The 22,141-nt window shown below is 47.4% G+C and overlaps 1 protein-coding gene across 2 annotated transcripts in view; it reads left to right on the top strand.

The window, feature by feature from the left end:
* The first annotated feature begins 14,955 nt into the window (after positions 1 to 14,955).
* The window catches only part of TTBK1 (tau tubulin kinase 1), a 40,254-nt gene continuing 33,068 nt past the window's right edge, over positions 14,956 to 22,141 (top strand). Inside the window, exons 1-2 of one of the 2 annotated variants that reach the window (XM_072732413.1) lie at positions 14,956 to 15,198; positions 18,244 to 18,405. In XM_072732413.1, the coding sequence (XP_072588514.1) occupies positions 18,298 to 18,405 (108 nt within the window). In that variant the 5' untranslated portion in view covers positions 14,956 to 15,198; positions 18,244 to 18,297. The remainder of the gene's footprint in view (positions 15,199 to 18,243; positions 18,406 to 22,141) is intronic. The other variant, XM_072732422.1, reaches the window with a different exon arrangement.

Raw genomic sequence — 22,141 nt, forward strand, 5'->3', positions numbered from 1 at the left:
CGCCGCCCCTCCTCCCCGCGCCAGGAGGCGCCCGCTCGCGGCCACGTGACCCGGCCGGCCCGGGACGGCCCCGGGGAGGCGGCCGGCGGCTCCCGCGGGAGGGGGCGAGCGGACGCCGACGACCGCGCGGCCGGGACCCCACCTCCTCCGCGACGTGGGCGCTACCGCTGGTCGCGCCACCGCAGCCGCTCGTGCTCGCCTCGGCCCGGGGCCTCCCGCATCTCAGCTGGACGCAAGGGCATCCTCTGCTGACTTAGCTCCTCGCCCCACCTCCAGCTGCTCTCCCTTTCTGCAGCCACGCTGGCTTTCCCGGCTGTTCTCAAGCCTGCTGGCCAGGCCCTTAGCGTTCGCTGTAGCTTGGAGCCCTTTTCTCCCAGGTAGCTCCGTGCGGCCCTCCCTCGCCTCTTCCGAGTCCTCCCGGGTCACCCTCCCCGGCTTTCCTCTACAGCTCCGCGAGCCTCCCGTTGCCCTCCCCTGCCTCACCTTTTGTCCTCCCTACCCTGTTGATTAATTCTGTTGTTTGTCTTTCTATACCCGGTGGAATGTAAGCCCCCAGGAGGGCAGGAACTTTTGTCTGTTTTGTTCACTGCTGTAGCCCGAGCTTCTAAAACCGTGCCTGGCACATACTTACCAAACATTTGTTGAATGCATGAATGGATTCGGATGAGAAGTGACGTTCGCCAGCCCTTTGTAATCTGCTCAGTCCTAGAGTAGGCTGATAGAAGCAGGATCTTCAGGGAGGCTGGCAAACACACCGTTGTTCGCTGGTAATAACAAGGATTTTCCCTTCCTTATGTTAGAAAAATAACACAGACATAGGACAAAAACTCAAATGGAGCAAGAGAGTACTCAGTGGAAAGTGAGTCCAGACCCCAATCCCATTCCTTAGAGGAAAGCACTCTCGTGCTTCCTTCCGAATTCTTCCTCAATGATAACTATAAAATACTGAAGTATGAGGTTACAGAGCTGACAAAATAATAATTTTTTTAAAGATTTTTTAACTTATTTATTCATGAGAGACACACATAGAGAGAGAGGCAGAGACACAGGCAGAGGGAGAAGCAGGCTCCGTGCAGGGAGCCCCAACGTGGGACTCCGGGATCAGGCTCTGGGCTGAAGGCGGTGCTAAACCGCTGAGCCACCCGGGCTGCCCCAAAATAATAATAAGTGATGGGATGGGGGGAGCGAGGCAGGTGGGCAGTGTAGTGAGGCAGCCTCGTGGGGACAGAGGCTCACCACAGGACAGGAGGCCAGAATGGAATCCTAATTCCATTAACTACTTGTCAGACAAGTAACTACTTACTAGGTCTGGGACCTTGAGCAGATCCCTTAAACCTTCTGAGCCCTGGTTTCCCCATCTCTAAGTAAAAAATGTTATCCTGACTTATGCATTTTGTTTGAGTATGATGCAGCTCTGATGAAATATGGGAGAGCACTTTACAAAACACAAAGTGCTCTACAAATGGAAGTCATTGTTCAGTTTCACAGCATTGTTTTCATTACAGACAATGTCAAACCTATATACATAGTGCATAATTCCATCAAAAAAATTTTTATGTAAGTTTTTCTTTTAAGTTTTTTCTTTTTCTTTTTTTTAAGATTTTATCTATTTATTCATGAGAGACACAGTGAGAGAGAAAGAGAGAGAGGCAGAGGGAGAAGCAGACTCCGTGCAAGGAGCCCGACATGGGACTCAATCCCAGGTCTCCAGGATCACAGCCTGGGCTGAAAGTGGCACAAACCGCTGAGCCACCCGGGCTCCCTTTTTTTTCTTTTTAGAGAGAGAGCATTTGTGAGTCTGGGGTGGAGGGAGAGGGAGAGAGAGACTCTTAAGGATGTTCCAAGCCCAGCACAGGGCCTGATGAGGGGCTCCATCTCACAACCCTGAGATCATGACCTGAGCCAAAGTTAAGTCCAACCCTTAACTGACTGAGCTGCCCAGGTGCCCCGTAATTTCACTTATTTTTTTTTTTTAAGATTTATTTATTTATTTTGGTAGGAGGGGCAGATGGAGAGGGAGAGAGAGACTCAACCAGGCTTTGTGCCCAGCACAGGGCCTGACGTGGGCTTGATCTCACAACCCTGAGATCCTGACCTCAGTGGAAATCAGGAGTCTGATACTTAACCAAGTCACCCAGATGCTCCACCCATAATTTTATTTAAATGATCTGCTTTCTGTCTCTCCAAATAGGGTTTTTCTGGACATTTCAACTTTAACAAAATATTAAATTTTACACTTAAAATTAATGTATTGATATGTAAATTATACTTTATAGAGCTGGTTGTTTTTTTTTTTTTAGAGCTGGGTTTTTTTTAAGACTTTATTTATTTATTTATGAGACACACACACACACACACACACACACACACACAGAGGCAGAGTCACAGGCAGAGGGAGGTGCAGGTTCCATGCAGGGAGTTGACGTGGGACTCCATCCCGGGTCTGAAGGTGGCACTAAACCGCTGAGCCACCCGGGCTGCCCTAGAGCTGTTTTTTAAAAAGCAAAAGGAAAGCAGGGGAAATAATAATATAATATAATGAGACTCAACAATTAGCAATTAATGGCCAATCTGATTTCATCTATGTACCCATGTCCAATTTTCTTCCTCTACTGTTTTGATGCAAGTTCAAGATTGCATTTTTTTAGTCAATATTTTAGTATGTGCCTTTAATAGATACTCATTTTTATTTTATTATTTTTTAAATATGTATTTATTTATTTATTTGAGAGAGAGAGAGAGAGAGAATGAGTGGGAGGGAGGGAGAAGGAGAGAGAATCCAAAGCCAACTCCCCACTGAGCCTGACATGGGGCTTGATCTCACAACCCCCGATATCATGACCTGAGCTGAAACCAAGAGTGGGACACTTAAAAAGTGAGCAACGCAGGCACCCCAGATAGTCTTTTTTTTTTTTCAAATGTAACCAAAATGCCATCATCTCAGCTAAAATAACAACACAGCATCAAGTATTCTCCCACTGTTCAAATCTCCAGTTGTCTCAGAAATGTTTTAATTAGGCAGCCCCTGTGGCTCAGTGGTTTAGCGCCGCCTGCAGCCTGTGGTGTGATCCTGGAGACCCGGGATTGAGTCCCACGTTGGGCTCCCTGAGTGGAGCCTGCTTCTCCCTCTGCCTGTGTTTCTGCACCTCTCTCTGTGTCTCTTATGAATGAATAAATAAAATCTTAAAAAAAATGTTTTAATGTTTGTGTACAGTTTATTTGCCTAAAAGCAAAAGCCACATAAAATCCATATGCTGTGATTGGTTGATAAGTCTTTTGAGAATATTTTAATCAATATGTTGCCTCTGCATATTGTCTCTCCCTAGTCCCCTCGTTTGTTCTCTCGCATTTCCTATAGTCTGGAGTTTACTGATTATATCCCTGTGGTGTCATGTAAAGTGTTCTTCTGTCCTATAAATTGGAGTTGGAGCTAGAGACTTGAATTCAGTTTCTATTTTGGGCAAGACTGCTTCACAAGGTGGTGGTATGTATTCCCACTGTGGGGCATATGGTGTCTGGATGTCTCTCTTTTTTGATGTTAGCAACCGTTGATGCTCAGTGCCCTCATCCACTCACTCACTCACTCATTCATTCATTCATTAATTCATTCACAGGACATACCAATAAAAATGTTTTTATAATAAAATAAAATCCACCTGCAACAAACCACTTCAAAGCAAAATAATTATTATATGACTCTCTTGTAACCACTACCATGTCAAGAAATAGATCTTCAGGCACCCAGAAGTTTCCATGTGCTCCATCCTAGTCACACCTCTTTATTCCTTCCAAAAGTAACCACTGCCCTTACTTTTATAGTAAGGACAAAAAACAGACATAAATAAACTTCTTTATGTTTCTTTATGGTTTTATCACCCAAATGTGCCTTCCTAGTCACATAGTTTAAGCTGATTCATTTTTAATTATGTTTTTAAAGTCTCTTTTAATCTACAGCTTTAAGGATACTTTTTTTTCTTTTTTTCTTTTTTTGAAGCATTTGTTTTGTGTGAGACACTCAATGGATGCTAAAGGAACTACAAAAAGGAGTAAAGTCTGAGACTTTGGTCTCTGGTCTGGGGAAGGGCCAGCCTTGGCTCAAGAATAGAGGTCAATTTAATGCCAAGCAGCGATGTACAGTGTTGAGCAATTCAAAGAAAGCAGAAATCAAGCATGTGGAGGATCCCTTCCAATTTATCCTCACAGTCCTGTGAGTTAACACCCAGGTCAAACAAACACCTGCTTCTTCACAAAGGACTAGCAGAGACCAGGTTTACCCTCCCACTTTTTTTTTTTAACGTTTTATTTATTTATTCATGAGAGACACAGAGAGAGGCAGAGACCGAGGCAGAGAAAGGCTCCCTACAGGAGCCCCATGCGGGACTCGATCCTGGAACTCTAGGAGAACGTCCTGAGCTGAAGGCAGATGCTCAACTGTTGAGCCACCCAGGTGTCCCTACCCTTCCATGTTTTGTGTTCATTTGCTTTTCAAATGTGATACTGCTTCCCAGATATGTTGTAGAGAAGGCAGGACTGAGGTTCTCTGCCCTAATATATGCTATATCCACCTTACCTCAGTACATTCCGAGTCCCCTCCCTCACTCCCTTCCTTTTTCTTTTCCTTTCTTTTTTTTCTTTTCTTTTCTTTTCTTTTTTCTTTTCTTTTCTTTCTATTCTTTTCTTTTCTTTTTTCTTTTCTTTTCTTTTCTTTCCACAAGCTTTCTGCCCAATGGGGGTATGAACTCATGATGCTGAGATTAAAAGAGTCACATGCTCTGCTGACTGTACCAGCCAGGTGTCCCCTGAGTCTTATTTCCTCACCATCCCAGTGGCTAGGATGTTTCCTTGCTAGTGATATCACTTATGATGGGAATTTTGTGCAAGGAGGGAGCATCTGGACTCTTAGTTTGCTCTTCTATGTCAGGCATCTGTAGAGGCCAAAATGGGGAGTTCAGCCTTCGTGCTCAATTTTAAACTTTTTTCTTGTGAATGATTATTAATTTAAAAACTTATTACAAAATGTATCAAATATGAGTAAAGTTTGGGGAATGGTATATCGTATATCCTTGTATCCACTATTCAGGATTATCAAATCTTAAAATTTTATATCTATTTCATATCTATCTATATATTATATAATATTTAGTATAAATATTGTCTATTATGTTTATTTATTTTTTTAAGATTTTATTTATTTATTTATTCATGAGAGACACACAGAGAGTGAGAGAGAGGCAGAGGGAGAAGCAGGCTCCACGCAGGGAGCCCGACGTGGGACTCGATCCCAGATCTCCAGGATCAGGCCCTGGGCTGAAGGCGGCACTAAACCACTGAGCCATGGGGACTGCCCCTGTCTATTATGTTTATAATAGATATGTATGTATATAAAACCTATCTATAGTAGATAATCTATATCCAACAGATCTATTCCATCTAAGATAGAAATAATAGATAATACTTAATATGTAGTCATCTATACACACATATATACACTGGATCAAACTTGTTGGTTATGTTTGTATTTTTCAAATCTTCTGTATCTTTACTTTTTTCCCCATTTGATTTATCAATTACTAAGGTAGATTTTTTGAAATCTCCCTGTGGCAGTGGATTTAACATTTTTCCTTGTAACATTCCCTATTTTTCTTTGGGGGGACTATTATTAGGTGAGTTCAAGTTTAGAATTTTTATACGTTTTTGGTGGTATATACTTTTTTTTTTTAAGAGTTTATTTGTTTATTCATGAGAGACACACAGAGAGAGGCAGAAATGCAGGCTGAGGGAGAAGCAGGCTGCTCGCAAGGAGCCTGATGTGGGACTCAGTCCCTGCACCGGGGTCACGCCCTGAGCTGTAGGCAGACACTCAACTGCTGAGCCTGGCTGAGCCACCCAGACGTCCCAGTGTGGTATATTTTTTGTCCTCATGATATGACCTTTTTTATCCCTGAAATTCTTTTGGACCTACATTTTTTTACATCTTCAGTCTTAACCTTTTTGTAGTCCAATATGTCGTTTTCTCTCTATTTTTCTTTAGATTTGATTTATTTATTCATGAGAGACACAGAGAGAGGCAGAGACACAGGCAGAGGGAGAAGCAGACTCCAATGAATTTCTTCCATTTATATTTACTGTGATTACTAACATTTTGGATTTTTTTGTCTATTATCCTCTTTTGTGCTTTATATTTACCATGCTTTTCTTTTCTCTTTTTGTTGTTTGTCACACCTTTCTGTTATTCAAAAAAATTGGGGCGGGGGGCGGGGGGGGGGGGGGGGGGGGGCAGCCCTGGTGGCTCAGCAGTTTAGCGCCACCTTCAGCCCAGGGCCTGTTCCTGGAGACCTGGGATTGAGTCCCGTGTCGAACTCCCTGCATGGAGCCTGCTTCTCCCTCTGCCTGTGTCTCTGCCTCTCTCTCTCTGTGTCTCATGAATGAATAAATAAATAAAAATTTTAAAAAATGAATAAATAAAATCTTTAAAAAATTTTTTTGGCATTGCATTAGTTTTAGGTGTACAACATAATGACTTTATAAGTATGTACTGTAAAATGATCACCACAATAAGTTTAGTTAACATTCATCACCACATAGTTACAAATATATTTTCCTTGTGATGAGAACTTTTATGATCTATTCTCTCAATATCTTTCAAATATACAATGCAGTATTATTAACTATAGTCACCATGCTGTACCTTACATCCCAGGACTTATCTTATAACTGGAAGTTTGTATCTTTTAACCACCTTCTTCCACTTTGCTCAGTGTCCTCCCTGCCCTGACTCTGGTAACCCCCAGTGTGTTCTCTGTGTTTATGAGTTTTTGTTTTTGTTGTTGTTTTAATTTTTATTTATTTATGATAGTCACACAGAGAGAGAGAGGCAGAGACACAGGCAGAGGGAGAAGCAGGCTCCATGCACGGGGAGCCCGACGTGGGATTCGATCCCGGGTCTCCAGGATCACGCCCTGGGCCAAAGGCAGGCGCCAAACCGCTGCGCCACCCAGGGATCCCTGTTGTTGTTTTTTTAAGATTGAACATAGCCATTCTAATAAGCACAAGGTGACATATCATTGGGGGATTTTTAAAAGATTTTTTAAAAAGTAATCTCTATACCCAACCCGGGGCTTGAACCTACAACCCTGATATCAAGAGTTGTATGTTCTACTGACTGAGCCAGCTAGGCACCACAAAGATTTTTTTTTTTTTTTTACAAGTAATCTCTACACCCAACGTAGGGCTCAAACCTGCAACCCTGAGATCAAGAGTTGCATGCTTCACCAACTGAGCCAGCCAGCCACCCCTATCATTGTGGTTTTGATTTGCATTTCCCTAATGATTAGTGATGTTGAGCACCTTTACATGTTCCTGTTGGCCATTTGTATGCCTTCTTTGGAAAAATATCTATTCAGATCCTTTGCCTATTTTTAACTGGATTATTTGGGGTTTTTTGTGCTATTGAGTTATATGAATTCTTTATATATTTTGGATATTAACCCCTTATCAGATACATGGTTTACAAGTTTTTTTTTTTCCCATTCCATAGGTTGTCTTTTTATTTTTCTGATTGGGGGTGGGTTTTTTGCTGTGCAGAAGCTTTTTAGTTTAATGTAGTCCCACTTGTTTATTTATTCTTGTTGCCTGTACTTTATGTGTCATATTTAAAAAATCATTGCCAATAAAGGAACTTATTCCCTATGTTTTCTTCTAGGAGTTTTATTGTTTCAGGTCTGACATTTAAGTCTTTAATCCAATTCAAGGGGTGCCTAAGTGGCTCAGTTGGTTAAGCATCCAACTCTTGGTTTCAGCTCAGGTCATGATCTCAGGGTTGCAGAATTGAGCCCACGTCAGGCTCAATGCTCATCACAGAATCTGTTTGAGGTTCTCTCTCTCCCTCTCCTTCCTCCTGCTTACACATGCACTTTCTCTATCTCTCAAATAAATAAATCTTAAAAAGTTTAGCCCAATTTGAGTTCATTTTTGTGAGTGGTATAAAACAGGGGTTTAGTTTAGTTTTATGTGAATATCCAGTTTTCCCAACACCATATATTGAAGAGACTGTCTTTTCAAAAATGTTTTTATTGACGTATAGCTGACACACATTGTTATATTAGTTTCAGGCGTACAACATAGTGATTTGACAAGTCAAGATGTATATTCACCACAAGTGTAGCTCCCCTCTGCCACATTCAATGCAATTATAATACCATTGACTATATCCCCTGTGCTGTTCCTTTCATCCCCACAATTTATTCCATAACTAGAAGCCTATATATCTCCCACTCCCCTCACCCATTATCTTCATCCTCCTACCATCTTCCCCTCAGCAACCATGTTCATTCTTTATATTTAAGGAGTGTTTCTCTTTTATTGTTTTTTAAATTTCTTTTAGATTCCACATATGAACAAAATCATACAGTATTTGTCTTTTTCTGTCTGACTTATTCCACTTAGCATAATGCCCTCTAGGTCCATCCATGTTGTCACAGGTGGCAAGATCTCATTCTTTATGGCTGAGTAATATTTTACTGTCCATATATACCACATCTTTATCTATTCATGTATCACTGGACACTTGGGTTGCTTCTGTATCATAGCTATTGTGAATAATGCTGCAGTGAACTACAGGGGTATTTCTTTTTTTTTTTTTAATTTTATTTATTTATTTATTTATGATAGTCACACACACACACAGAGAGAGAGAGACAGAGACAGAGACAGAGACACAGGCAGAGGGAGAAGCAGGCTCCATACACCGGGAGCCCGATATGGGATTCGATTCCAGGTCTCCAGGATCGCGCCCTGGGCCAAAGGCAGGCGCTAAACCGCTGCGCCACCCAGGGATCCCTACTTCTATCTTTTTAAAATGGTGTTTTCATTTTCTTCATGTAAATATCCAGAAGGCGACTACTGAATCATATTGTACTTCTATTTTTAGAGTTTGTGGGTTTTTTTAAGATTTTATTTATTTATTTACTTATTTATTTATTTGAGAGAGAGAGGAAGTGCACAAGCAGAGGGAGGAGCAGAGGAGATGGGAGCGAGGGGGGAAAGAATCTCAAGTGGATTCCAAGCTTAACGAGGAGCCAGATGTGGGACTCGATCTCACAACCCAGAGCTCACAACCTGAGCTGAAACCAAGAGTCAGACACTTAACTGACTGAGCCACCCAGACACCCCTTTAGGGTTTTTTTTCTTAAGATTTTATTTATTCATGAGAGACACAGAAAGAGAGAGAGGCAGAGACACAGGCAGAGGGAGAAGCAGGCTCCATGCAGGGAGCCTGATGTGGGACTGGATCCCAGGTCTCCAGGATCATGCCCCGGGCTGAAGGCAGCGCTAAACCGCTAAGCCACTGGAGCTGCCCTAGGGTTTTTTTTTTTTTTTAAAGATTTTCTCCCCAAGTTTTTATTAAAATTACAATTAGTTAGCATACAGTGCAATATTAGTTTCAGGTGTACAGTTTAGTGATTCAGCACTTCCATGCATCACCTGATGCTCATCAAAGTGCACTCCTTACTCCCCATCACCTATCCCACCCATCCCTCCACCTCCCTTCCCCCTGGTAACCATCAGTTTCTTGGTTTGCCTCTTTTTTTTCTTGCTTTGTTTATTTGTTTTGTTTCTTAAATTCCACATATGAGTGAAATTATATGGTATTTCTCTGATCTTTTTTTTTTTTTTTTTTTTTTTGATGGTGGGGGAGAGTAGGGAGCGGCAAAGGGAGAGAGAAAATCTTAGGCAAGCTCCTCATTGAGCACAGAGCTAGATACTGGGATGGATCCCACAACCCTGAGATCATGACCTGAGCTGAAATCAAGGAGTCAGACACTTAACTGACTGAGCCACCTAGGCACCTCTGACTGACTTATTTCTCTTAGCATAATACTCTCTAGCTCCATCCACATTATTGCAAATGGCAAGATTTCATTCTTTTTAAACATTTTATTTTTTTAAACATTTTATTTTTAAGTAATCTCTACACCCAATGAGAGGCTCGAACTTACAACCCTGAGGTCAAGAGTCTGCATGCTATGGACTGAGGGACCCAGGTTCCTATCTTTAGTTTTTTGAGGAACCTCCATACTGTTTTCCACAGTGATGGCACTAATTTGCATTCCTACCAATAGAGCACAAGGGTTCCCTTTTCTCCACATCCTAGCCAACACTTATTATTTTTTGTCTTTTTAACACTAGCAATTCAGGGGTATAAGGTGGTATCTCATTTGATTTGGTTTTGATTTGTATTTTCCTTTTTTTTTTTTAAGATTTTATTTATTTATTCATGAGAGACAGAGACACAGGCAGAGGGAGAAGCAGGCTCCACGCAGGGAGCCCGATGAGATCCCAGGTCTCCGGGATCACGCCCTGGTTTAAAGGCGGCGCTAAACCGCTGAGCCACCCGGGGTTGCCCCTTTGCCCATTTTTTAAATGGACTGGGTTTTTTTTTCCTATTGTATTATATGAGTCCTTTATATGTATTTCAGATATTAACCCTTTTCAAATACATGATTTGCAAGCATCTTCTCCCATTCCATAAACTGCTTTTTCATTTTGTTGATGGTTTCCCTTGCTGTATAGCCTCCCGTATTTAACAGGCAAAAAAAAAAAAGAAAAGAAAAGAAACTGGGCAGAATCTGTGAAACAATGATGTTTGAACACTGGCTGTCGGGCAGCGGAGGACAGGATCCCCCAAAGACTGAAAACAACCAGGTGAGCTTTGTGTTTGCCCCAGCATATTGCCTGCAGGTTTTCTGGGCTCCAGGCAGGAGGAAACCAGGCCTATCCCAGCTGTCTCCTGGAGCTGAGGAGGCAGAAGGGGGAGTCCATGGAGGCCAAGGCAGCTGGTCTGGAACAGAGCACAGGATAGGAGAGAGCGCTTTGAAATCTTCACAGTGATCTCTGTGACAGTCAACATAGGACTGGTCAGCATATGTGTGTGAGGAAACTTGCTGAAGCCGGAAAAGAACGACATGAAAGTAGCAACGTGAACGATCTCCAAAACTCACACAGCATTGGAAAAAGTGCCTGTTCCTCCAGCCAATGTGGAAAACTTCATAATTCATTGGGCATGAGGTAAATTATGCTGAAGCCTTTTGCCTCAGTCATGGGGGAAATTATCCCTAGGCTAGAAGCTACTTAGGTCCCGTCTAATAAAGCGTACAAAGTAAGCCTTAATAGATCAAACTGTTTCTGAGTAAATTAGTTGCATTATAGAACAAAGCTTAAGAATATTTCCTAAAATACAAAAATATTGCATACAAACAAAAATAAACCCAACAAAGTAACATTCACACTATTTGCCATCCAATAAAAAACTATGGTATGGAAAGAAGTGGAAAAATATGACACAGAGTGAGAAGAAAAATCAGTTGCAAGTGGTCTAGAAACTATTTAGGTAGGGGTGCCTGAGTGGCTCAGTTGATAGTGTCTCCTTTCAGCTCAGGTCATGATCTGGGGGTCCTGGGATAGAGTCCCGCTGGAATAGAGTCCTGGTGCACATTGAGCTCCTTGCTCAGCAGGGAGTCTGCTTCTCCCTCACTCTGCCCCTCCCCATCCACTCATGCTGTCTCTCACTTTTTTTCTTTCTCTCAAATAAATAAATAAAATATTTTTTAAAAGAAATTATTCAAGTAATAAAATTAATAAGTAAGTATATTAAAATAATGATTATAGGAACGCCTGGGTGGCTCAGTGGTTGAGCATCTGCCTTCCACTCAGGGCATGATTCCAGGGTCCTGGGATCAAGTCCTGCATCGGGCTCCCCAAGGGGAGCCTGCCTCTCTCTCTGCCTATGTCTTTGCCTCTCTCTGTGTGTCTCATGAATAAATAAGTAAAACCTTTAAAAAGTAAAAATAGGGATGCCTGGGCAGCTCAGCGGTTCAGTGCCTGCCTTTGGCCCAGGGTGTGATCCTGGAGCCCCAGGATTGAGTTCCACATCAGACTCCCTGCATGGAGCCTGCTTCTCCCTCTACCTCTGTCTCTGCTCCCCACCCCCACCCCCGGTGTCTCTCATGAATAAATAAAATATTTAAAATAAAAATTTAAAAATAAAAGTTGTTATAAATATTCCATATGCTTAAGAAATTAGAAGAAAAAAATGGAACATGAAAGATTTTTGAAAGACCCAGACTGAGGTATTTGGGTGGTCCCATTGGTTAAGCATCTATCTGACTGACTCTTGGTTTTGGCTCAGGTCATGATCTCAGGGTTGTGAGACTGAGCTTCATGTGGAGCTCCAGGCTCAGTGTGGAGTCTGCTTGTGACCCTCTCTCTTCCCCTGCCCCTCTCCCTGCTTACGCACACACTATCTCTCTCAAAAATAAATAAATCTTTTTTTTTAAGATTTTATTTATTCATGAGAGACACAGAAAGAGAGGCAGAGACATAGGCAGAGGGACAAGCAGGCTCCCTTCAGGGAGCCCAATGTGGGACTCGATCCCAGGATCCCCAGATAAGATTAATAAAGTTGAATACTTAGCAATACAAAGTATGCAGAGCAAAACACAGTGAGATAAAAAGACTCGGGGGGGTGGGAGGAACAATGCATCAGTCAGCTGTGGAAAACTTCACATGGGTAATTGGAGTCTCTGAAGAAAAGGGAAGGGAGAAAAAATATTTGAGAAAATAATGTCTGAGATTTTTCCAAACTTGATGACAACTATAATTTCACAGATACAAGAACTCAACAAACCCCAAGCACAAGAAACATGAAAAAAAAAAGAAGTCAAACCACATCATAACCAAATAGCTTTAAAACTGTAATAAAAAGAAAATCTTAAAAGCAGCCAGAGGAATAGATACTACATACAGAGAAACAAGGATAAGGATAATTGCATATTTTTCATCAGAAACAATGCAAGCAAGAGGTCAGTAGAGTGACATTTTTATAGTACTGGAGACAAAACTGTCAACCTAGAATCCTAACTCAATACTTGGGTCAGACTGTGTTCTTCAGTGATTTCCTCTCTGAAGGCCCAATTCTCCTGATGTTGACTCTGAGATGGAGAGGATCATGCAGGAAGTTGATTGGGAAGTACTGTGTGGATCAACTTCTGCAGAGGAGACAAGAAAGCAGGATTGGGCAGAGCTTTGACACAGCCTCAATAGAAGCCTCAGCTGACCAGATCAGGAGGTTTGAAAATGGATGTCCCTTCAGAAATGTCCTGAGTTGAGGTGAGGGGGCCAGGCCTTTGTCCACACAGGCTGATCATCAATTCGATATGGGTTGCACCAGAATGGATATGTGATTGTGAGTGAGGCAGCATCCTTGGCCAGGGGGACTCCGCTGAGAGCACTCAGACTTCAGCACCCCAGGCAGCTGAAGGAATGAGTACCTGGATTCCGAAAGGGGATCTGGATGGCTCAAGACACTATCCACTACACTTCCAAAAACTAAGTGGAGAAAATCCAATCTTCTTAGCATGGCACACAGGGTGCTTCATGATCTTGTACATGCCCACCCCCAGCTCACCTCATGCAGTCTTCTCAGCCTGGAAGTCTCTCCTACCCTCTGCCCTGGCTCCACTTGTCTGTTGGAAAACTCTAATCCTTCAAATTACAGCAGAATGTGTCTCCTCTTGCTGATTCAGTGGTCCTTCCTCCTAGCATCATGGTTAGGAGCATGGCCTCCAAACCAGAGTTTGAATTCCAGCTCTGCCACTCGCTAGCTGTGTGACGTAAGGCAAATTATTCAACCTCTCTATCTCAGTTTCCTCCTCTAAAATGGGTGTAACATTAGTACTGCTGTGTCATAGGGTTGTTATAAGGATTAAATGAATTAACATGTGTAAAGTTAGAATGGTATTTGGGAAGAGTAAATAGTTGCTATTTGTCATTGTCATTGGAGGCCTCACTATGCACTTATTGAAGGTATGAAGGATGGAAGATCTGAGAGAGACCGTACAAAATATGTTCAGGGAATGTTGAATAATCAAATTTGTCAGAAAGGTGGTAATAGCCTCTATACGGCGTTATTACCATGTTAGGGAGAATCTTCAATGTCACAATAAAGAGTGTGCATCTTGGGGCACCTGGGTGGCTCAGTCAGTTAAGCGTCTGCCTTAGGCTCAGCTCATGGTCTTGGGGTCCTGGGATTGAGCCCTGCACCCAGCTCCCTGCTCCACAGGAGTCTGCTTCCCCCTCTCCTTCTGCCCCTCTCTCCCATCCCCTCCCAGAGAGCTCTCTGCTCTCTCTCACAAATAAATAAAATCTAAAAAAAAAAAAAAAAAAAAAAGAGGGATGCCTGGGTGGTTCAGTGGTTGAGTGTCAGCCTTTGGCTTAGGGCGTGATCCCTGGTCCAGGGATTGAATCCCATATTGGGCTCCCTGCGAGAATCTGCTTCTCCTTCTGCCTGTGTCTCTGCCTCTCTCTGTGTGTCTCTCATGAATAAATAAATAAAATCTAAAAAAAAAGTGCATCTTATTTGTAAGCAGTAAGAAACAATGAGAGAATTTGCCAACAGATGGGAAAAAGGGCCAAAGACAGAGAGGGACAGGTTGAGCCAGGAGGTAAGGCATACGTGTGGGGAGGTGAGTTCTAGGCGAGGAATGTGTGAGAAGAAATGAGAGGCAGGGACTATGGGAGGATGGGTATAGGTGAGGGGAAGGGAGTTTAGAGGAAAGTAGTATGAACACATGGGAGGTGCAGTGAGGCAGTCATTTGAGGCTGACAGGGACCTGCTGAGAGGGGAGAAGATAAAGGATGATCTAAACAGAGGAGTTTGTGGGGACAGGTAAGGAGTGATGGGGCCCTGCCAGGGTGGGGGTGGGGGTCAAGTGAAACCAGTGAGGGGAACCGAAGAGCCGGAGCGGGACCATCCGAAGGAGAGCCCTAAGGCTGCAGGCGTGGAGAGGGGAGCAGAGTGGAATGTGATGTCAGAGAAAGGGCGGTGATGTAAGAGCCGGGCGGTGGGGCGGTGATGTCAGGGCTGGTGCTGATGCTGGCGGCGCAGTGCATTGTGGGCAGCTCCCCGCTCCGCCGCTGCCTCCGCCGTCGCCCGAGGAGGATCGGGGCCGGGCCGGGCCGGGCGGGGATGATCCCGGGCAGGAGGCCGCCGCCGCCGCCGCCGCCGCCGCCGGAGGGAGCGGGCCGCCCCGCGCCGCACTGAGCCGCCCCCGCCCCCGCCCCGCCCCGGCCCCGGGGGATGCGCCGCCCCGAGCCGCTGCCTCCGCCGCCGCAGCCGCAGCCGCAGCGGGCACAGAGCAGGTGAGGCGGGGCGGGGCCGGCGGCGGGCCGGCGGGGTCGGGGCGGGGGCTCCCCTGCGGGCTCCGCGGGCCTCGGCCCGGCTCGCCGCCCAGCGCAGCCTTCCCCAGCTCCCCCTCCCTGGGCCGTGTCCGCCGAGCCGGGGCGCCCGCCGCCGGCCTACACAGCCTGGGCCGCATCCCGAGGCCTGGACTGGCTCCCTGCCCCCCACGCCCCCCAGCTCACACACCCGCCCTCACCGGCCGGCCCCCCACGGCCTCTGCCCCTCGCTTCCCCCCTCTGCCCCCGTCCCCACGGCCTCACCCTGCTGTCACCCTGACAAGCCCTTCCCGGCTCCCGGCTGCCTCCCTAACCTCGCTCCCTTACCCTCAGGCCCTTCCTCCCTCTGGCCAGCTCCCTCACCTACTTCCTCACCTCTTCAGCAGCGCCCACAAGCCCCTCCCGGGGAAGGACCGCTTCCTCACCTGTCATCCCGATGGCTCATCCCCTGCTTCTGTCTCACCCAACCCCCTCCTCTGCTCCTGTCACCCCCCACCCCATCCCTTCCCCTCTGCCTCCTTCCATACCTCCTCTCACCTGTTCCCACTACCCTCACTGGGCTCCTTTCCCTCTCCTTACCTGCGCTCCCAGGTTCCCACGGACACCTGGTTCACACCTTGCAGAGTTACACATCAACACATCAACCCACACACCATGAGTTCCCTCCCTCCCTCTCTTGCTGTCTCTCCCTCTCTGTCTCCCCAACCCCCAACACACACAATTGGCCCACCCTGTCTGACAGATAATCATAAATCCACAAGCCCCTTCGCATGACATACCCATGCCTCCACATACCCAAAGGGTCCTGAGGGGGTAGTAATGGGGCAGCCGAGTTCCTCGTGGCCTGTCATCCAACCAGACTAAGCTGAGTGCAGTCCTGAGAGACAGAGAGTGAGGACGGTGGACAGGAAGAGGCAGGGAACCCCTACTTATCCTCTTGCTACCACTTTTCCTTTTCTCACCTCGCTTGTTCCTTCTAGCCTTGCCCACCTCTAAACTGGTTGGAGCACCCAAAGTCTTCTCATTAAGGTATAGAATCCACCATCACAGGGCTGGAAGGCCCATCAGAGGTCACAAGTTCAACTGCTCAAGGCTCCCTCCCTACTAGCTCAATTGCTTCTTCCCTCTTGTTTCCACCTTTATTCCAGAACCCCCCACCGTCTACCTCTCCCTTTATTTTGCCCTCTGAATTCCTGATGGCCCATATGCCAGATTGGCAGAAGGTGGGCAGAGGCCTATTTGACATCCCCACAGCTCTAATGCTCTGAAGTTGGGTGGATTGGAGGAAAGAGTCAGCTGAGTCACTTGAAGAAAGACAGGAGAAGAGTGACAGTGTCCCTCTGCATGAAGACCTCTTCTCCACATGTCCCTCACGGCATACCATGACCTGTTGAAGGCTGTCTCTATGCCTTTACTATCCCACACTGCTTCCTGTATCAGGACAGCTAAACACGGGAGCCTTGGGGAGCTATCCCCATCCCAAGGAAAGACAGGCTTGTGGAGTTTCCGCCCCATCCACAGATGTCTTAGTCACTTTCCTCCGCCCCGTCTCCCCTCCACCCAACCTGGTCCCCCAGCCCAGCCTGAGTAACTGCCTTCCAGTTGAGACTCTCCAGGGTCATGGTGAGGGCAGAGATTGTGCTTGTATGAAGTGTGGGGGGAAGGAAGAGAAGAGAAGATCTTGGTTCCCATCCTGTACAGGGTCACAGCAATCTCACAAAGTGGCCCCCTGCCTATGCACGTGCACATCACAGACAGACGCAAAAAACGAGTATAAACACAAGCAGACGGATGGACAGGCATGGACACAAAGACACACAGACACAGAAAAACACACAAAGACATATACATGCTCACAGAAGGACCTATGCGCAGATACACACTCAGGCACATACATGTGCACATGCTTAAATTTCCCTGGATGACATCAGCTGGCCTTCCCAACCCTCTCAGTCAGGACCCTCTCCTTGACATTCAATTCCTACCTGTGCCAGTGAACCAGAGCCAGCCGCCTTCCTTCTTGCTGCTCCTGAGCCGAGAGAAAGGTGTGGTCAGAGCTCTCTCAGCACACGCCCACCCCAACCTGCTGCTCCCCATCATTCTTCTTGCCTCCTGTGAGACCTACCCCTTCCCTGTTGTCTCCAAGTCCTCCTCCCCTCTAGTTCAGCCTGTCTCTCTCCCTTGGAGTGGCCGCGGGGCTGCAGTCCCTCTAAAATCTTTGTGCTGGGTCCATCGCTTTACGTTCACCCCATGGCTCACATCCTGGCTTCTGAACACCACGGCTGTCAGCGGGTTGGACTCACCCCTGAGAACGGTGTGTGCCTCACACACCTGCATCCTCCTCACTTAGCACCATCCCCAAGGGACTGCTGTGTATCTTGTTTTCTTGAGTATCCCATCTCCTATGATTGATCAGTGGGTCTCCATCACTCTGGTGTGGGTCTCCCATGGGTTGCGCCTTGGTCAGCAGGTAAGCCTCAGATGCACAGCTCCATGGGCATTTGGTGGCACCTCTGCATGGGAATGTGTGGGTGCCGGGGGCCTTGGATCAAGTCACTCAGACGGGTCCTTCTTGGCCCAGGAGTCCCCTACACAAACATGGGTCCTAGATTAGTATGTTCCCTCCCCCCACCGCACCCCTAGGCGTGGGACAGAGGGGAGGGGCGATTAGCAAGTTTTTTCCACCTTAGTTAGCATATCTCTCCCTGTCCCCATAGCCTGTTCACACAGCATTTTCCTCTCCTTTTTTCAACATGTGCGTCCTGTTGCTGGTTTTCACATCCCCGGTTTGTAGTTTGTATCTCCCTTCCCATGGATAGTATTTCTGTCTTCTCCCCTGACCTCCACCTGGGTATTTACACAGGCTTCCCCCAGTAACCCCTGGAGCATCTGCCCAGTGGGCCCAGGGAAGGAGGCCTGCCTGGAGAATGGCGCTCCCCTCCTCCCTACGGGCGGGAGGGTCCAGGGTCCGTCGCCTGCCCCACTCATGGCCCCTCCCCACTCCCCCAGGTAGATGGCCCCCCCAGGGCAGGCCCTGCGGACACCCCTCCCTCCGGCTGGCGGATGCAGTGCCTAGCGGCCGCTCTTAAGGACGAAACCAACATGAGTGGGGGAGGGGAGCAGGCCGACATACTGCCGGCCAACTACGTGGTCAAGGATCGCTGGAAGGTGGTGAGTGACCCGGCGGGGCCAAGGGAGGGGTTGGGGCGGGGAGAGGACTGGAGACCTGTTCAAACAGCTGCCCCAACTCCTCTACCCGAAGCGGGAGGTGCCCCTGAGCTCATCTGCATACTGCTGGCGGTCACTATTTTGGCGTACACTTGTGGACAATCGCCTTCTCCCAGCGCCCCCTCTCATCCCTTTCCCTGCTGGGTCACGTTGCTCGGGCCCAGCCTGAAACAACTCCTGGTTGGACGTCGGAGCAGGAGCTGCAGAGCTCCGTGGGGGAGGCGGGCGGCGTGGGGGAGGGGGCTCTTTCCCCTCTGGACCTTGGAGAAGGGCAGTGAGTGTGCATGTGTCCCTCCGCTTCCGCAGAGGACAGAAAGGCCTGGCTTCGGGGAAAGAGGCCCTGCGGGCTGCTCCCACCGCAGCCGCACTCCATCTTCTCCCTCCACCCTCCTCCCCTCACTGGTTCCTGCGGCAGGTGCAACACGCCGAGACTCCATGTCCCAGCGTGCCTTGCTCCTCCAGCCCAGGACTTCAGGCTGTTCGGCCTGCTGGGAGTTGTAGTCTGAGCCTCATCGGGGTTTGGGCCTGGATGGGAGGAGGACCTATGAGGGGTTGGGGGAAAAGGCAGTGTCTGGGGAGCTGGTCCTATTGTAAATCAATCCTTGTCTCCCTCCCCTAACCCCCCTCCCCACCTTTCTTCCGTCGCTAGCGCTCTGGGTGGCCTCTTATCATTGTGTGGGCAGGATGGTGTAGGGCTGATTGCAGGGTGATGGTGTGTGAGCCTGTGGGTCTGCACCTCGGAGTGGGGAGCCTGGAGGGAAGGAGGAAGAGCAGCACAGGTCTACACTGAGCGTCTGTGTGGGGGTGTGTGGGAGTTGAGGGGGGAAGCTCAGCTCACCTGGGCTGCAGTGTTGAGAGTGGGGCTGGGTGCTATCTGGTCTCCATGGCAACAACCACCCTTTCTGCCAATTTGAGAGGACCAGGGATGGGGCCAAAGCGTTGTCTGAGATGTCTCTGGGATTGGGGGAGGTGGTGGTACCTCAGAGAGCTGAGGGAAGGGGCCATCTAAATCCCAGAGGGACTCCTGAGAGGGAGAGCAACAGGCCAGAAATTGGGGGAGGAGGAACCAGGACCATAATCAAGGGAATAAGAGTCTGGCAAAATGAGGAGTGTTCCTCCAAGAACCCTCTGGGTCTCCTGTCATGAGAGCTTGGTTTCTGACAGATTGGAGGCAGAAGGTCTTTTGCACTGAAGAGGTGAGAAAAAGATGGTGCTTACATCATACTGAGTTTGAGTCAGAACTTTTCGCTGTTTTTTGAGGGAGCAGGTGGAAGATGAGTGGGGAGAGAAATGGCAGGGGGTCATGGGGGAAGGGGCGATTGTGCAGTCTTCACTAGGCTGATCTCTGTCCCTGGCTCCTGGAGAGGTTGAGAGAGGGGGCTACTGGATGCCCCCCCTCAGCCATCTCCCCGTGAGGGGTGGGACAGAGACTTGAGGCAGAGCTCGGAAACCAGAACAAATTGCCCAAAGAGAAAATGAGCTGGCTGGGGAGGAAGGGAGGGGCAGTGGTACCAGGTGGAGTATTTACAAATATGAGTGTTTTACTTTTCTTGAGGGGTGCTTCTCAGGGTCAGAAGAGCAAATGATACTACTAAGAAAAACAGCATTTGTTTGGAGCACTTGCTGTGGCCAGACTGTGCAAAATGTCTTGTGTGTGTTACCTCCCCAAACAATGGAGTAGATGTTATTACCCCCTTTTCACAGGTGTGGAAACAGGTACAGAGACTAGCTAGCCTGCCAAGTTCTCACGACTGCTGGGTCAGTGGTCCCTAAGCCATACTGCTTCCCAAGATGGAGATGAAGGAGTCTCTGTGACTAGTTCTAGAACAACTTTTTCATTTTACAGAGGAGGAAATGTGGAGGCAAAGACTTTAAGAAACTAACTCCAGGGATGCCTGGGTGGCTCAGCGGTTGAGCATCTGCCTTTGGCTCAGGGCGTGATCCTGGGGTCCAGATAGAGTTGAGTCCAGCATTGGGCTCCCTGCGGAGAGCCTGCTTCTTCCCCTGCCTGTGTTTCTGCCTCTCTCTCTCTCTCTCTCTCTCTGTGTGTGTGTGTCTCTCATGTATAAATAACTAAATCTTAAAAAAAAAAAAAAAAAAAAGGAAAAAAGAAACTAACTCCAGGTGACCCAGAGCTGAGCCAGGAAACCAGGTTTCCCTTTTCCTAAGTGAATGCTGGTCCTATTGTGTCAGATTAGCCCTCCAGTTTAGGTAGTTCCTTTGACAGGGGAGGAGGTCGTGAAAAAAATAGGAGGGGAGGAATAGGGTCAAAGGGAGGAGAAACAGCCTCTGTCTGGAAGTAAAGATGGTAGAGAAATACCATTGGCCACCCTCGGAAATTGGGGAGCAAGTATGGGAAACGTCTTGGCTGCCAGGAGCACTCCTTACACCTCTGGTGAGGATTTTGGAGGCTGGCAGATCTAAGCTTGACTCTCAAGCACTCACACTTTTTTTTTTTTTTTAAGATTTTATTTATTTATTCATGAGAGACACAGAAAGAGAGGCAGAGACACAGGCAGAGGGAAAAGCAAGCTCCATGGACGTGGGACTGGATCCCGAGTCCCCAGGAACACACCCTGGGCCAAAGGCAGGCGCTAAACTGCTGAGCCACCCAGGTGTCCCTTTTTTTTAAAGATTTTATTTATTTATTCATAAGAGACAGAGAGAAGCAGAGACCTAGGCAGTGGGAGAAGCAGGCTCCCTGCGGGGAGCCGGATGTGGGACTGGTCCCAGGATCCTGAGATAATGACCTGAGCCAAAGGCAGATGCTCAACCGCTGAGCCACCCACGTGCCCCAAACTCCAGACTTTTAAGCCCTGTGCTATCACCATTTCTTGTGATATCACAGTTAAGAGTGTGAGTTCTGCATGGGATTGCCCGGGTTTAAGTGAAACCTGACTTTCCCGCTTACTAGTGGTGTGACCTGGGGCAGAGTATGGAACTCTCTGTGCCTTAGTTTTCCTTCTGTGTAAAATGGTGACTCTTATGACCTTCTGCCCTTGTGTTGTCAAGAACCTTAGGGGAGGAGCTGAGATGATGTCTTTGAGTCTAGATCACAGAACCCAAGATGTGATTGTTGGTCCCTCCTCCTCCCCCTTTCCTTCCATTCTCACCTATAACAAGCCATAAAGGATTCTAGAAGATACTAGAACCTCCCCTGAGTTTAAAGTTCTCCAGAGGGAGATATGCCACTGCCTTCCTTGAGTCTGCATCTATCCCCTCCTGACTCTGAGATTCTTCTAGGAGTATGACTTTTGTCTCAAGGAGAGAGAGACTCTGGTTTCAGACTGTTCTTCCTCCTTTCCCTGTCTCCTTCCTGGGCACCAGAGCCTTCCAGATGCAGCCAGACTTCCACTTCTTTTCTAAATCCTCCCTTCATCCTCCTGTCTCTTCCTGGAGTGGTTTCAACTGTAACCTGCTGGGAACTCCCAGTCCTGGGCTCTGCCCTGCCCCCCTTCCACCCTCACCCCCTGCTTCAGGCACCATTAAAGATTTAATGGGATCAGAGCACTGGATAAATGCTAAGGGGAGGGCTTGGAGACACAGGAGGCTCAGAGTCAGTTTACAGGCTGGCTGATGAGAGCGGCCTCTGCCCAATCACTAGCAAGCCCAGCTATGCTGGTGAGTTAACAAGCCAACAGGAAGCGAGTGAGCATTCTGGAAGATGTTCAGAGAGGAC

This window comes from Vulpes vulpes, chromosome 1 (genome assembly GCF_048418805.1).
Source record: "Vulpes vulpes isolate BD-2025 chromosome 1, VulVul3, whole genome shotgun sequence".
Taxonomy (NCBI): domain Eukaryota; kingdom Metazoa; phylum Chordata; class Mammalia; order Carnivora; family Canidae; genus Vulpes; species Vulpes vulpes.